General features: G+C 43.9%; 1 protein-coding gene across 1 annotated transcript; it reads right to left on the bottom strand.

Moving 5' to 3' along the window:
• Positions 1-1,591: 1,591 nt before the first annotated feature.
• MSRB2 (methionine sulfoxide reductase B2) lies at positions 1,592-17,141 on the bottom strand (the record flags this gene model as incomplete). Its single annotated transcript, XM_084621131.1, is given in 7 exon segments — positions 1,592-2,477; positions 2,479-2,526; positions 4,191-4,338; positions 11,939-12,015; positions 13,014-13,126; positions 15,754-15,989; positions 17,080-17,141. Coding segments are annotated over 7 exon segments (717 nt in total). The 3' UTR covers positions 1,592-2,444.
• Positions 17,142-17,579: the final 438 nt, after the last annotated feature.

Here is a 17,579-nt window from a genome sequence, read left to right as displayed (position 1 = left end):
CAGGGTCCTGATTCCCCATCAACCCTTCCCCCTTTTTAGTACTTGGAGCTAGCAACTAAAACACCCCCACTGAATGTTAGTAAGGGGGCAACAGTCCCCTTACATTTACAAACATAACTGGCGTCTAAGAGCTGAGTTCCACTCTGTGCCAATAGTACCACTCGTGTCAGGGACACAATGGAAGTGGCTTGTGTCTTCCCGATTTAGAGGCTGCCTATTTAGAGGCTGTCCCAGCCAGCCAGCCATCCTCCTGCCCTCTCAATGCTGGGGGCTCCTGAGGGCAGGGGTGAGGGCTGAAGAGTACAGAGACAGATTGGTGCCTACAAAACAGGTTCCCTGTGCCGGCTGAGATTCACTGGGAGTTTAAGGAATTTGAACCTACGGTACGGCTCCTTTGTTTTGACGTAGCACAGCCAGCACAAAGAAGCTATTGGGCAAGAACAAAGTGTGCCCTGGCTGTCTAGTTACAGGTCTTCCCAATAGGAAGGCTTCTTCATTGAAACGACGACAATCTAAATTAAATTCCAAAAAATAATTTCATCCCATTTTTGAATTATGTTTACTTCTGCACTGTTCGCTGTAGTGTGAAAAGGCCTTCCTCTCGCGTTGCTGGAAGAGCCTAGGGATAAGGTAACCATGCTCTGAAAATAGGTTTCTGGAAATGGATCTCAAGAAATGGTGAAATCTAGCTTCCTTGGGGGTAGGTCTGGTCTGCTGGAAGAAATCGGGGAACACAAGGGTTATCATACATACTGGTGGTCATGCAAGGCAATGCACCAAGTGAGTAGATCTGCTAACCTTGTAATAAGAGTCTCAAAGTCTAGAGTTACTTTCTGATGGCATCCAGGATATGGCATCCTTTAGCTAAACAAGCTAAGATCTCATTTGGAAGATGGGAGAAGTAAGAGACAAAATCAGTGGTCTTTAAATACTTTACTTATCCCTAAATACTGCTGGGGTGATAGTGGTAAGATTAACGACCCTCACACCTCATTCAAGCTAAAATGGGGAGCATACCCTTGTGAGGTCTCCACTTGCAATCCCAACCCAATTCAGTTCTGGAAGAAGAATAAATTTGTCAGAATTGAATCTCGGTGGGAATTGCAGCAATTCAAAGCCCCCTTTGATTCTGTTGTCTCAGACTGGGGCTGGGAGAAAGTGTTAATACTTTGGACTTACATTGCCCCACTGCAGAGCTTTGAATTTCTGGGGTCAGTTGCTCTCACAAGTCGCTGCTTCAATGAAATGTCTCTCAGACCTGGAAAAATACGAATTTGCAGATGTGCATTATTTGCTTTTTAATCAGTACTTGATGAGCCCAACATAAAAGCAAACATTTTAACACTGAAACCTACAGGCCACTATGACTTGGATTTACTTTTCAAAGTTAATGTAGAAGTTTAAGTTAAGTACAAGGCAATCATTCTGAGAAACATTTTATTTCAACATCTACAAGATCGAGGAACACATCAATGTTCAATTCCATAAACATTTTGCATTATTTCATAGAAACTTAAACATTATAGTCAAAACTAATACATTGTACACATTCTTAAAACCAAATTCAAATGAACACAAATATTAGGCTAGAAATTACAATAAATATATTTTTACCAACATTTTCTCAACAGCAATAAAGCAAAACTCCAGCAGCACAAAGGATCTGGTAGTGAATTCACGTTTGGTACTAAAGTGAAGTATTGTTGTGACAGCTACAAAAGATCCTTCTCTTACTAGTCTAAGCTTGGTTTAAAGGGATAGAGAATAAGACGGAGAATATCTTGTTGCCCTTATATAAATCCATGGTAAGCCCACATCTTGAATACTGAATACAGATGTGGTCTCCTCATCTCAAAAAAGGTATACTGGCATTAGAAAAGGTTCAGAGAAGTGCAACTAAAATGATTAGGGGTTTGGAACAGGTCCCATATGAGGAGAGATTAAAAAGGCTAGGACTTTTCATCTTGGAAAAGAGGAGACTAAGGGGGGATATGATAGAGGTATATAAAATCATGAGTGGTGTGGAGTAAGTGAGTAAGGAAAAGTTATTTACTTGTTCCCATAATATAAGAACTAGGGGCCACCAAATGAAATTTATGGGCAGGAGGTTTAAAACAAATAAAAGGAAGTTCTTCACACAGCATACAGTCAACCTGTGGAACTCCTTGCCTGAGGAAGTTGTGAAGGCTAGGACTATAACAGGGTTTAAAAGAGAACTAAATAAATTAATGGAGGTTAAATCCATTAATGGCTATTAGCCAGGATGGTTAAGGAATGGTGTCCCCAGCCTCTGTTTGTCAGAGGGTGGAGATGGATGGCAGGAGAGCGATCACTTGATCATTATCTGTTAGGTTCACTCCCTCTGGGGCACCTGGCATTGGCCACTGTCAGCAGACAGGATACTGGGCTGGATGGACCTTTGGTCTGACCCAGTACGGCCATTCTTACGTTAACGAAACACTGTTGATACAGAACCTTTTGTCCAGAAGGTCTGGGACCATCATCAAACACATGACCAACATCACACTGCAACAGAAAAACAATGATTAGTTAAGTGAACACAAATCTCTTCAAGGTAGAATATCAGACAGGACTCCATGTTCTGCAGTGCAGTGCTATTCCACAACTTAGTTAAGAGTGACAACTCAGGGGGAAAAAACCCTACAGGCTACTCAGACATTTCTTTAAGAAAAGATTTTCTACACTCACAGCATGAGGAGTGGGATCAGCACAAAGCTAACAGCAAGTTCACAAGCTGTAAAGACATCCAAAGGAATGTGAGGTTATGAGTTGTTCTAAGAGATCCCAGTCTTTCCAGGTTAGCAGTAATACACAATAAGATGTACTCACTACAGAACCTGGCCCTGCTGCAGGCAAGATATGACCTGGTTCTGCAGGTCTTATGCACACAAAATTCTTGCTAACCTCTATGGAATACTTTGTCAATCCTATCTTCATACCTCTGGTACACTCTGAGGCATCAGGTCCTACAAAGTGTGGCCAAACACCACAGACATGTTTGTAACAGTTGGTCACATGAAATAATCTCTAGTGAATTGGTAATAGATTTTGTTCCTAAATTCCAACCTGAGTGTACTTAAAAAGATGCTCATCTTATCTGCCAGATTGTTCCCTCAAACAAAAATGGATTTTTATAGCTGATACTGCTTTGATCTTGACTCACATATCTGAATCCCAAGGGATGAGAAATAAAATTTTTCAGTGGTATCATAATACTTCCGGACAGACTAATTTGCTAACTGCATGGATGCAAACAAAACATATCCACAAAGATTTTATATAAATTCACACACCAAATAACATTTTCAAAAGCACCTGAGTGACTTTGAAAGTAAATGGGACTTAAATTTCTATGGGGCTTAGACGCCAAAGTCACTTAGACATTTTGAAAGTTTTACCCTTTGGGGGTCGAGGCGGATAATCGGCTAAACATGAGCTCCCAATGTGATGTTGTGACCAAGAGAACTAATTTGATCCTGGAATGCACAAACGGGGGAATTTTGAGTAGGAGTAGAGAGGTTATTTTACCTCTGTATTTGGCACTGATGCATTCACTGCTAGAATACTTTGTCCAGTTCTAGTGCCCACAATTTAAGAAGGAGATTGATAAATTGGAGAGTTCAGAGAGCCACAAGAATGATTCAAGGGTTAGAAAACATTCCTTATAGTGAAAAACTCAAAGAGCTCAATCTATTTAGTTTAACAAAGGCTGCTAAGGGATGACTTGAATACAGTCTATAAGTATTTTATGGGGAACATATATTTAATAATGGGTTCTTCAATCTAGTACAGAAAGGTATAATAATCCAGTGGCTGGTAGTTGAAGCTAGATAATTCAGACTGTAAATAAAGTGTACATTTTTGACAGTAAGGGTTACTAACCATTGGAACAATTTACTAAGGTTTAGTCTATTCTCCACCACTGACAATTTTTAAATCCAAGACCGGGTGTTTTCCTAAAGATATTCTCTAAGAATTACACTGGTGAAGTTCTATGGCCTGTGTTATGAAGGAGGTCAGACTAGATGATCACAGTGATAGATTCCAAGGCGAAAAGGGACCAATCTCTAGATATTGTTCTATGGCAAACTATGCAGACAATGAAAGAAAGATGAGGGAAGAAGAAAACACCATAAAGTCCTTCCATACCACCTTCAAGATAAATGTACCTGTTTGCAAATGACTTCTGTGCTGGTTGATCCCAATGAGGTATCTGGACGCCTCAGGATATTGGCATTGCATTCATCTGTACCACATGCACCGAAAGCTTCTGAAAATGAAGGCCATCCAGTGCCAGAATTGTATTTCTTCTCTGACCTACTGAGGACAGCAGATCTTGTTGTTAATCAAGAATATAGACATTAATCAGACCTTTTTTGTTGTTTTCAATAGGAAAAACTGGCTTTTCCTTCTACTCTCTCCTTCACCTTTGGCACCTTAAAGACTAACAGATTTATTTGGGCATAAGCTTTCGTGGGTAAAAAACCACTTCTTCAGATGCATGGAGTGAAAATTACAGATGTAGGCATTATAATAACACATGAAGAGAAGGGAGTTACCTCACAAGTGGAGAACCAGCGTTGACAGGGCCAATTCAATCTGGGTGGATGTAGTCCATTCCCAATAATAGATGAGGAGGTGTCAATTCCAGGAGAGGCAAAGCTGCTTTTGTGATGAGCCAGCCACGCCCAGTCCCTATTCAAGCCCAAATTAATGGTGTTAAATTTGCAAATGAATTTTAGTTCTGCTGTTTCTCTTTGAAGTCCATTTCTGAAGTTTTTTTGTTCAAGTATAACTACTTTTAAATCTGTTATAGAATGTCCAGGAAGATTGAAGTGTTCTCCTACTGGCTTTTGTATGTTAATACATGAATCTGTAATTTTCACTCCATGCATCTGAAGAAGTGGTTTTTTACCCACGAAAGCTTATGCCCAAATAAATCTGTTCGTTTTTAAGGTGCCACCAGATTCCTTGTTGTTTTTTGTGGATACAGACTAACACAGCTACCCCCTGATACTTGTCTCCTTCACCTTTGTTTTTTTTTTTTTTTTTTTTGTGTTTGGGGTTTTTTAAATAGCATTTGGCTCAGTAAGCATCTTTTTCACTGCACATCACTGATCCAGAACCTTTTCACCTAATAGATTTCTTGTTCTTTCTAGAGTACAAGCTTCTGTCTCATCAGTGGTGGTCCAGCCTTCTACAGTGTTTGAAAATGGCTTTCCAAATAGCTAACCACACTAGGAACTTTCCATAGAGCTCCAAAGGCCACAGTTAAAAACTTTATGCTTCCAAATACATTATTTTTAAAAAATCAAAGTTGAAAATTACACTAAGTTTTGGAGTCTCATTAGTTTAACCTTCCAGACAAGGTTCATACCTCAGCAAAAGCGACAAGCTGTAACTAAAAAAAGTCCAGCAGATCAATTCTACACAAGTCAATGGAGCTTTCTAGAATACAATGATCTATTGCCCCCAAGAGGTGACAATTAGCATTACAGAGACAACTACTACTTGTGGTTAAACAGGAACTGGAAAAAAATATGCTGAAAAAGATAAGAGACTGGGGGTGGGGAATCCTTGAGCCAACCTTTGCTCAGAAGGTACAATTCAAAATTCTGTTGGGAGGAAAAATAAAGTCAAAGATAATGCAAATCAATATAGCTAATCAATACAAAACCTGAAGATTGATGTAAAATCACAGAACAGCATGGCATGAAAAATAAATGGTATTCAAGAATGAAACAATTTCAGGTTATTTGCCTTAAGGGTTCCTTTTTACATCCATTTTAATTCTCTAAGCAGACATTTAAAAAGAGAACACTACAGTTAATCTATGGGATTATTACCAATACAGAACTAGTTCCACATTCATCTTAAAATCTATTGTAAAGTAGGATTTATTAATGACAGTAATTCAGAATTGTTCATTTCTATGGATAAAAGATTTGTAAATCATTGCAACAAATCAAGACTGATTGCACTACTATGCTAAATATACTGAAGAACAAATCCTGAAGGTCTCCACTCAGGTTTTCATTCCCTTATTCCAGGGCCAGCTTTCTCAATGCTCCCCAAAAATCAGTGCTTACAGTGGCACCTAGTGGTGCCACCATTGAAGAGTTTCCAGTAGCAGAAGGGAGTCCTGTATCACAAATGCTCTAAAGTGAAACATTTAATTAAGATAAATACGCATGTTATGGTGGGGCATGATGAAACACTGACAATCTTATTTCTGTGCCTTTCAGAAAGACATATTAATATCTAAAAAGAAAAGGAGTACTAGTGGCACCTTAGAGACTAACCAATTTATTTGAGCATAACATTTAATGTTTCTAAAATGGCCAATGTTCACTTTAATTCAAGTCAAAAGTAGCAATGTACATCTGGCACATAATTTGTAAATATTTTACAAGCAATATAATCTTTGCAAGTATGTGAGAATGTAGTGAAGGAATGACTGGAGGATCACTCTTCTAAGGGCTACTGTTCCATCTATTATGCAAAGGCACAAAGTATTATTGAAAATGCTCAGCTACAGGTTTGCAAAAGATGTACAGAGTTTGGCCCCCAACACCTAGGGATCTCAGGGGTCTGCTAGAAGCCAGGACAGATTATCACACAGAGAGACCTGGTCCATCTTCACTGTACTGCATGGCTTCAACTGAACCAGTTCTCCAGGGGCTCCTCCAGCTGTCATCTGCTGAGGGAAACATGCCCCCTCACCTCATGGGGGTATTGGACAGTACTACAGAGGCTCATGGCAGGAAAGTTAACAGAGCTTGCAGATTCCCCATATGGGTTGGTGCAGGACTGGGGACCACATAATGTCCCTTCCCCACTCCAGCTATGCAAGGCTCTCTGCAGCATCTGGGACAGCTTTGCCCCAACACATATGGGCAGGGGAAGACCCACATGCAGCTTCCTAAGGCATGGCCGGAGCCAATACCGTCATCTGGTTAAAACTTAATCTACTTCTGCTTCTTTTTGTCTGTTTTAATAGTTTTATTTCCAGAACACAAGAATAAGCTCTACATGTTCATACACTAACTCCCCGCCATCACTCCACACATAGTACATGAAAATTACAACAGAATATTGATAAATTGTCAAGAAACAACCACATTTCCTTACATTTATCCTTCTGTTCATTTAAATGAATGATACTCTGTAAGGGCCCTATCTGAAACCTAGTGAAGTCAATGGAAATTTTTCCACTACAACCTCAATCGGTTTTGGATCTGTCCCTAAATTTGCTAGTTCATTTAGTCTTCTTCACCAGTTTTACAATGTTTAAACCTTACTGGAGAGGTTTTCCATTTTCAAAGGATCAGTCTTCTGAGCTATTAAACCAGCTTTCAAACAGAAATTGTCCCTGTGTGGTTTACTAGTAGGTATATCACTTATATCCTCTAACAGAAACATTTAAGTAGCCACAAAAATACCCCTGTTCAAGATCATATTTGTCCTTTGAAGTACTTAATCGCAGAATTTATGGATAACTGGACTTTCCCAAAACATATGCATTAGATTAGCCTTCACCATACTATATCTCCAGCACATGTCATTTGCTTTGATTTCTACTTTAGCCACCTTGATGGAGTCCTGATAATTCTAAAAATGCTTTTTGCAGTAGAAGTCTCAGCTGTGTGGTTACTGAAGATTTGAGGTTTCATTTAAACTCCATAATTCGCTATGTATGACGGTTGAGGTCTTTGTTCCATGTATTTTGAACCTTTTCCACTGAGTAGATATATCTATATACTTATTACTCTCTGCTACCATATGGAGAGAGAACTTTTTGTTTATCCTTGGCTAAGACTCCGATGCATTTTAAAAAAATACAGATTTTTTTATTGTGAAGTTCTTTGTGTGTACAGCTCAGCTAAACTAGGATGAATGATTCTCTTTTCAAATACTAGTTTTTCTATGAGCATTGTGTAGATCCTTCTTAAAAAATTGAATCATGGAAATTTTTTCTCTCAGTCCATTTTAACCTATGAATTTTCCTGTTTCCAATCTTAAAGGATAGGCTGTTGCAGAATGTGACTTTTTTTTTTCCCCTGTAGCAATGGATCAAAGTCCAATTTATTTGACAACTCTAGCCATGCTTTTCTAGAGCAGTGTGTTACAAGATCTGTGTGTGTGTGTGTCTGTGTGTGTGTGTTTTTTTTTATTGCAATAAGACTAGAAGTTTAGTACAAATGAAAGCAACTGACACAATTCTTTTCAATACTGCCCCATCTTCATGCATCCTTCTTTATTTAACATTCAATATAAAGGATGCTTTAATGTAAAGGAACAGCAATTGTTTTTGCAATTTGGGAATTTAAAATCTCCCTGATCTGCTGGAAGGTATCACTTTTCTAGCCTATTGCAGGCTTTTTACCTTGTCTCCACAGAGTTTTGCAACATCTTACTAGTTTCTGAACATTGATTTTTAAAAATGTTTATGGGCAATGATCTAAAAAGCTACAAAAGTTTAAGCAGTGTTCATTGGTATTAATATATTTCCATGCTCACCCAGAGGTGAATTTAGTCCGTTCCCAATTACCACGATCTAGTTTTATCACCATTTATTGTTGGGTCCTGCTTCATTTTTACTATGGCCTTTACATTGTTTTATTTTATAGCAGTTCCTCAGGTTCCCACTGAAGTTCTAGTCTGAAATGTATGTTTTAAAACATTTATAGAAATTGGTATGATTTCAGCCTTATCCCAATGTAACTCTTAGTTGGAAATATACAAGGCAATTACCTAGGTCCAAAATATGAGGAACCATCTTTTCTGGCTCAGTTACAGACAGTAGAGCCATCTGTATATAACATTCCTAGACACCCTATTGACAAACTTAGATGTTGATGATCTTGCAGAGTGTGTAGTGCTGATAAGGGGAGTATGGAGAGGAAAAGCATAGACACTCAGGGCCAGATTTTCAAAGGTATTTGAAAATTCCATGTAGTGGGAGTAGGTTAGACACCTAACTGCCATTTGCTTAGCAGGAGTTCGGCACCTAACCTGCTTAAGTGCCTTTGAACATCCAACTAGATGCCTGTCTGCTTCTTAAAGGCACCTAATTATCTTAGACAATCTGCCCCTCACAGGCCAGTAATGTCAAGGGTATGCAGAGAATAGTAGACAGATTCCCATGCCACATTTCCTAGGCACGTGTGCCCCTGAAGATCTGATAAGGAGGGAGGCCTGGGGGCAGATATTATGGTGCTCAGACACAGTGGGTTGGCAGCAACCATCCTCACTATATAAAAATAGGTGTACAGTAACAATTTTAATAGAAAACCAAGACTACTGCTCTACGGCAGAGTAAAGGTGATGCACTGCCTCCAGAAGAACAGGGTCTGGAGAAGGACTACTCAGCGGGCCAGTAAGTACTTCTCAGGGCTAAGCAGTCTAATGACCACTTTTCCTTTCAGGATCAAGCCCTTAGTGCCCCTGGTAATTCTGCAGCTATCAAGACGCTTTGGCTAACCTGAAAGTAGGAGGGACGATGGAAATCCTTGGTGAGTGCCTCTGTGGACAATAAACATCTGAGATAAGAGGGAACCATCATGCTGGATCAAACCCAGTGGCCTATTTGGTGCAGTGTTCTGTCTCCAAGAGTGGTCAGCAACTGCTGCTTCAAAAGATGGTGCAAAACCCTGCAGTGGGCAGTTATGAAATAACCTGCCCCCAAGGAGAGTTTCTTCTTTACTTCCATGAGTTAGAGGTTAGCTTATGCCATGGAACATGAGGGTTTATATTCCTCCCCAAACTCTTGGGTGTGTTTTACTATTATAACTCTGGATATTTTTGTCATCCATGTAAATGTCCAATTCCTTTTTGAATCCTGATAAGGTCTTGGCCTCAATATCTTCTAGGGCAATGAATTCCGCAGGCTAATGGCGCAAACTAATATTTCCATTTCCTTTTCCTTTAAATCTGCCACCTTTCAATTTCACTGATTGTCCCTTTGTTTTTCTAGTATGGGACAGGGTGAATATGCCTCTACCTTCTCTCTACCATACATTATCATTGTCTCCTTTCAAAGGTAAGCAGATCCAATCTTTTCACTCTCTTCATACAAATGTTTTTCTATGCCTCTAATCATTCTTGTTGTCCATCCCTGAACCTCTTCTACACAGACTCAGAAGCAACTATGCCTGGGCACAACAGCCCTGCCTAGCTCTAAAGTCAGTGGTAGTGTTGCTTAGTGGATACAGCACTGGGTGGGGATTCAGAAGACCTGGTTTCTATTTCTGGCTCTTCTATTTTCCTGCTGCGTGACCCTGGGCAAGTCACTTCCTTGCTCTGTGCCTCAGTTTCCCCAACTGGGATATGGTGATAAAGATAGTAACCTTTATGAAATGCTGTGAGATCTACTGATGAAAAGTGCAATATAAGAGTTTGGCTTTAATAATAATACCTGCCTTTCTTCCCAGCTGTAATGTACATTCTCAGTTCACTTTACTGAATGCCTTTCCAGCATCTAGAATCAGAACTGCAATTTGTCTGTAAACCTGTGAAGACATGTCAAAGCTAGAATAGTTGTCAATAGCAACACCAGCTTGGCTCACTCTGGGAGAATATATTCTATTTGTTTATCCATAACTCTGACAGTCTTACAAATAAAATTAAGGAACAAGGATCATCCAATCACTTTTTTTGGGATTTAATATGAAAGAAATTAAAATATCCATGAGTGTTTGTGGTAGGATGGAATCTTCAATGGCTGCATTGAAGGCCCTAATTAATCTTTTCTAAAGTTAAAACTCTTCCAACATAAAATTCCATGCGTCAAGTCCCAGTCTTCTCCCATTATTCAGAGAAGTGACTGATCCCCATTTATTTTTCTTTCCTTGTAGTTTTATCCCAATAATTTCTCACTCTTCATTTAAATCCCTCCTTAAAACACACTTCTGCAAAGCCTTTCAAAATGACCGATGCTCAGAGCTGGATGAGGACAAACACTATAGGACATGCCTAGGTCCCAGCTTCTGGAGTCATGTGACTATATCAGACCCTCCGTTTTTTTTTTTTTTTAAAAAAGTAGGTTTCTAGCCCTCCTGGTTGAAAACGTGACACAAGTGTAATCAATGAAGTCATGTCTGCCTGAATCTTCAGACATCCTGAAACAATAGCTCAGAGGTGTGATCTGCTCCATTAATCTCAATGGAGTATTAGCTCCAAGACCTGCTGCTTTGGGGCTCAGCCCATATCAACCAACAGAGGCCTCTGTGCAGCAGGGGAAGAGTGCAGAAGCCCTAGCTCTGTCACTCAAGCAGATACACCCCGGGAAAAGTACAGAGGTGGGTGGGAGGTGTCTGCTCTCTCCAGAGGGAACCCTTTCTGCATTCTTAAGAGGAGGAGGGATCCTGCTTCTGCCTCTAGGAGGGGAAGAAATGGGCCCCATGCCACTGCACCTGCCTCTATGAAGTGAGGAGGTCCTTCTGTTTCAACCATTCCAAGTGATGGGGAAGGACCACACAGTATTATGATATGCGTAGGGGCTGGGCCCAGACTGCTTTTGCTCGACCCTGCATGTGCTGCAACCTCTTACATCAACTCCAACTCTCCCCAGTGGGCCAGGTGCTGTGTGTGTCCAGTTTGTTTTGAATTACACCGCAAGCATCTTAGGTCATCATGTTTTCTTACTTCCTTGTAATGTACCAGGCCCACTGTTAGCAAACAAGTAAATAATAGGTGACATTAGGGATCTTCATGTGTTTAAGAACAGGGCCCAATATATACCCATGTCCCTGCCAGCATCTTGGAAATCTCATGCAGTTTTTCGTATGCTAGCATCAAAGGATTTTTCGATAGTCTGGGCTATGATTTTTTCCCCCCGTTAAGAATATATTGCACTGCCTGTCATATTAAGAAGCTCTTAGGACAGCCATATATGCTGGAATTTTGAAGATCTTACCTGAACAATGGGGCATTGCAGTATACCCAATGGTACATTCCTGGATCTCTGTTATTCAGATAGATTCCGGTAAATGGCTAAAAACCAACGTAGTATTAACATACTACTTTCAAGGTTCAACATCTGGAACAAACATGTAGAGGGTCAGATTTGAAACAGGGGGAAAAAACAGACGGCCTCACAGGAGGCCTTTGAGGAACAAACAACAAACACGCACACAAAATCGAGGGGAATATGCCTTTGGATTAACAGTGAAGATTGCCCCTGCCTTCAAAAGCTTCCAGAATACAGTCTAACATCAAATGTGTAAATCATCCAGGTCGTGGAGCCAGTGTCACGACCTTCTAAGCTCATGAAGTGTGCAGCACCTCACAGATCAAGTCACTTATATAGAGTTCAACAACTTCAAAGTACTCTACAACTAACTAATCCTCATAGCCCCTCTGGGAGGTAGAGAATTGTTATCCTTATTTTACAACTAAGGAAACAGACACAGGTTACATGATTTGGTCCAAGGGCACATGGCAAGTTAGTGACATAGAACTAAACCATATGGCCTTTCAGTTAGAGAATGAAATATAGCAGGGTGACAAGGTATGAACATGGTCTGGCATGTAAAGGGTTACTCAGTTCCAACCTATTACATGGCTGTTATGGGTGGGGTTATAAAAGGAAAGAGGAAGCTGGTGCAGAGGAGGCAACCGCAGAGGAAAGGTGTATTCTGGTTGGAGCTGGAAAGGGCCCAGCAATTATTCCCCGGTAATTTGAGTTGATTTGTTTTGGTTTTGAGCTTTGTTTTTGGAACTCAAACAATCCCTAAAGAAAGGGCTAAGTCTGCACACCAGCTTACAAGCACACAGGAACTGCCACATTGGATCAGACCAGTTGCCCATCTAGGCCAGCACCAGAGGCCTCAGAGGAAAGAAATCCTGCAGTAGATGGGGATAAAGAGCCCCCAGAGAAAGTTTCTCCCCAACCCCCAATAGCTAAAGGATGGATTAAGCCCAGAAACGTGAACAAAATGAGATATATTTCCAGTACCGTCTCCTTGACAGGCATCAGACCTCGTGCTTACCACTTCAGTTCCTTTTTCTCTCATGATATAGAACTGTTTCGGAGTCAATTTCTTTTGCCAATCAGTGGTGACAGCTGTTTCATCATATCTAGTCAGAGACCCCACATCTTTAACTGGAAAAAGAAAAGAGTATATAATTTAAAATACGTGCTTTTCTCATCTTGAAACACAATCTGTTGGCCATTGTCCACTTCAACATCAGGCTGAAAATTCACTTTGCCCACAAACAACTGAACTTGAGGTTTATGTGGGTAATATATAGGTGAGGAAGGTGGGACTGGGAGCTGAATATTGCCACACCCAACAGAGGAGCAGGGCATGCTGTTGCAGTGCAAAACTCCACACCTGCTCTCTATGCTATGGGCTGGAACCGTGACGGCAGTCCCTACACACCACTTATGTTAAAGATACTGGAGCTGTGTAACACAGCCCCTGTCCTGGAACTCCCCAAGCTTGGCCCTCCATTCAGGCTGCTCTGCTGGTGCACCTTCTTCACCCAGGTGCAGGGTTTGGCATAATTTGACCCTTAGAAATCAGAGCCAAAGCTAACAGAGATGTTATCCTCATTTACAGACCATCAAAGACTAGAGTAATGGTTCTCAAACCGTGGGCCACTTGTGGCCCAATCAGCATACATGGCCCATAGGCACCGACTTCCCCGCTTTCCCCTGGGTCCTTGACCTCCCGCTCTGCCCTCGGCCCCGCCCCCACTCCACCCCTTCCATGCAGCCCTGCCCCGCCTCTTCCCAGCCCTGCCAAGCCCCCATTCCAACCCCTTCCCCAAAGTCTCTGCCCCCTCCCTGTCCCTATTCCAACCCCTTCCCCAAATCCCTGCTCCGGCTGTGCCTCTTCCCCAGCTCCTCCCTCTCCCTCCCAGCACACCACCAAACAGCTGTTTGGCGGAGGCCGGGGGAAACGCTAGGAGGTAGGCAGAGGAGCGGGGACGCGGCGTGCTTGGGGAGGAGGAGGTGGTGAGGCCGGGAGCTTGGCTGTCAGTGGGTGCAGAGCACTCACTAATTTTTCACTGTGGGTGCTCCAGCCCTGTGGGTGCAGCCCACATAACACATAGAGAGCTATATATGCGGCCCACAATAATAAATAGGTTGAGAACCACTGAACTAGAGGAACTCACTGATACATTGTCAGCAATGGTGGTGAAATATCCCACACAATGTATGGAGTGGCTGCCCGAGCTCATCCATAGGTTAGAACACACACAAATGAATGGGAGAGGGATAGCAGAAATCAGAGCACGGGTTCATCATTGATACATGGGCAGGGAGCCCAGAGTACCAAGTCACAAAAGCCTGAACTACCAGTACTCCTATGCATGCTGGTGGTAGGGAGTAATAGGTTATTAACACAGCTGCTCACAAAGTGAAGCTGTTATAGTTATAGAATTGCAAATATTAGCCTATTTGGTACCAGGTGTATAATCTGTGAAGTTTTATTTTAAACAACTACTAACTAGGGTCTGAAAAATTCACAGACTAGTGGAGCAGCAATCTCAGAAATGTCACCCTTCCCCTCTTCACTTTCTAGGGGGTCAGGGGGGTGGGATAGATAGATTGTAAACTCCTTGGGGCAGGGACTGTCTGCTAGTCTGTATTTGTACAATGCCTAGCACAAGGAGGCCCCATAGTAATGAAGAATATTATGAGATAGCAATGAATTGTTTGGGGAGGGATGTTATGTGTTCAACAGTGACCTCAGAACATCCCTGATAACTACGTCTCTCCCACTAATTCAGCAATAAGCTAAGCTAAGGTGAAGAGGAGTGTACACAGGGGCAGATAAGGGATGAGAAAAAACAGACCATTGCCATATTCATAAGTGCATGCTCCACAGGTTTAACTGATTGCCTATTAACTTTTACCCAGCGATTCCTGATCTAGCAAGCAATTCACCCATCAAAAAAGCCTTTAGAGTCATTAAAAAGACTTGAGATAGGAGGCTCCGAGGAATGGGATACAGGGCAGATGAGTGTTCAGCACAAACACCATTTCGCATGGCACCCTTGTTGGCACTCAGTGAGCTAAATGATCTCCTGCAGGCCAGGATCAACACAGGCCAGGAGTGCCCTGCCCAGAGCCTAAAGGGACACGCGGGCGGGCGGGCGGGCGGACGCGCGGGCAGCAGAAGGGCGGGAAAGGTTTCTGTGGTTCCTTAAGCTGGAGCATGTGTTTTCCCTGCTGCCTCCAGCCACCGCCTGACCAGGCGCTCTGGGTGCTGAGCGCCGGCGGGGCCCACGCGGTCAGCTCCAGCCGAAGTTCCGCCTCCCAGGCTCCAACGCTGCGAGCAGTTCCCTGGAGCCCCGCCCAGGTGGGCACAGGAGACAGCAGACGTTTCCAGCGGGGAAACCCCTTTGCCCTCAGCCAAGCCCCTGGACCCGCTCCCAGGCACGGGGCGCTGAGCACCCCCTAGCGCACGCGGCGGCCCGCGCGCGGGCGGGAAGGCGGCGCCCAGCAGCAGCCCCCCGGCAGGCGGAACGTGGCGCCACCACCGAACAGCCCCCGCGCTCAGGGCAGGCGCCGGCGGGTGCAGCGTCCTGGGCAGGGAGCGGGCGGCCCCGTCCCGGGCACGGCTAAGGGGGGCTCGCCCGGGCGCTCAGCTGCACGGAAGCCTGTGCCCGGGGGAGCCGGCAGGGCAGGGGCAGAGAGCCAGGAGGAGCGGGCCCGGCCCCGGCCCCGAGAGCAGCCTGAGCCCCGCCAGGCCTTCCCCCGAGCTCCGCAGCAGCTACCTCTGTCCGTGTGAGCAGCCCGGGCCCGCCGGCCGCTCCCGGGGTCCCCAGCACCAGCGGGGGGAGCCCTCGGAGCAGCCGGGCCGTCGTGCAAAGGGGCCGAGCGAGCGCAGACAAACGGTCCGGGAGCTGGCGAGCCGCCACTCAGCCCGGGCTGGCCTCGGAGCGCGCCCGCCAGCCCAGCCAGCGGCCGCGCAAAGGGCGGTGCCCACCCCAGTGCAGCTCCGCGGAGCCTCCTGCACCGAGCGCGCTGGAGACAGCGCTGGGTCTGCCTGGCTCCGCGGCACTAGACACCTGCAGCCGCCCAGGGACCCGGGGAGGGTCCTAGAGCCCAACCACCACGGGAAGCGTCTACAGGATAAAATTAGAGCCGGGCAGGGAGTCAGCGGATAAGGGCCAGCTGGGGGTGTCTTAGTGCTGTGGTAGCTGGCTGCACCCCAGTCCCAGGAGCTCACTCAGGTTTGAGCCTAAGTCCTCTTTCCATCCACAGGCAAATCAGTCTGACTCAGACGAGTAAGCACTCAGGATCTGGTGATAAGGGCCCTGCTAGGGGGGTGAGTCAGAGCCTGAGTCCTACTTTGACTTGGGTCTAAGCTTTGTCATTTTCCAGTGTGAACACAGCTCAGGCCCAAATCAGAAAGTCTGTTCAGTGCAGCATGGCCACTTTAGCACACCTCTGAGACCCAGGTTGCAGTGATGAGGCACAGAGGCTGGACAGGCAGGTACTGCTTCTACTCTCAGACTTTGGCTTGAGGGTCCCTCTTTAGAACAATATGTGCAGGCCACAGTCTGCCCGTTCTTCCCAAGCAGCTTCAGTGAAATTGCTGGGGCCACCTGGGGGGGAACGGGAGGCATAATTCAGCTCAGGCCATTCTTCTCCTGATTAATTGTCTGTGTTATGTTAAACCTGCTTCCAAGGTGGATGGGGCTTTGGGCATTGGCCTCACCCAGACCCACTAATCCAGACCTCAGTGTCTCTCAGTTTTGGCCTCTCAGTGAACTAGATAAACTGACCTAACCCTCAGTGTAGACAACACTAGGTCGATGGAAGAATTCTTCTGTTAATTTAGCTACTGCCTCACAGGGAGGTGGATTACCTACACAACCACTCAAATCAGCATGTATAGTGTCTATGCTGAAGCACTATAGTGGCACAGCTGAAGCAAATCCCTGAGTGCCTTCTACTAGTACATTAACACATCTGTTACATGTAGTTCTCTCTTCCACTCCCCCGGGGGAGAAGCATGTACAATGGAATGTCCTATTTGATAGGGTTTGGATTTTTTTTTTTTTAATGTTACAGAAGGCAAGGTCAAAGAAATGCACCTTTCACTTGGAGTGAAAGGTGGTGAGGTTTGTGATGGTTCCTGGGAGAGTCCATTCCACATTCTCGGACTGGCCCATAAAATGTTCTGTCTCCTGCACAGTCAAGTTTACCTTTATCGTAGAGAGTTCCTTGTGCCAAAGGAGCAAAGTCATTGACCAGTCTTCATCCTGGAGCTTTAGGCAGTCTTAGATAGCCTGAGCTCAGGTTCTGGGGTGCCTTGAAGATAAAGACCATGACCTTTAACTTGATTTGAAATGCTATGGGAAGCCAGTGTAGCAAACAGAGGACAGGTTTGATATGCTTGTGGTAGCTTGTGTTGCTGAGGATAGACACTACAGCATTCTCTACTAATTGGAGTTTCCGATGTGCTAAAGGTTGCATGGCCAGCTATATCCTTAGTGTGTTATACAGAACAAAGGAAGAGGCATTGTTTAGAAACAGTTATTTTTAATAAGCTGATTTTCAGAATGATCTCAGAGGAGTTTTTTAAAACCCCATC

This window comes from Lepidochelys olivacea, assembly GCF_965140295.1.
Source record: "Lepidochelys olivacea isolate rLepOli2 genome assembly, chromosome: 2".
Taxonomy (NCBI): Eukaryota; Metazoa; Chordata; order Testudines; family Cheloniidae; genus Lepidochelys; species Lepidochelys olivacea.
Note: the sequence above shows the minus strand (reverse complement) of the source record. Positions and strands in the feature narration are given on the sequence as shown.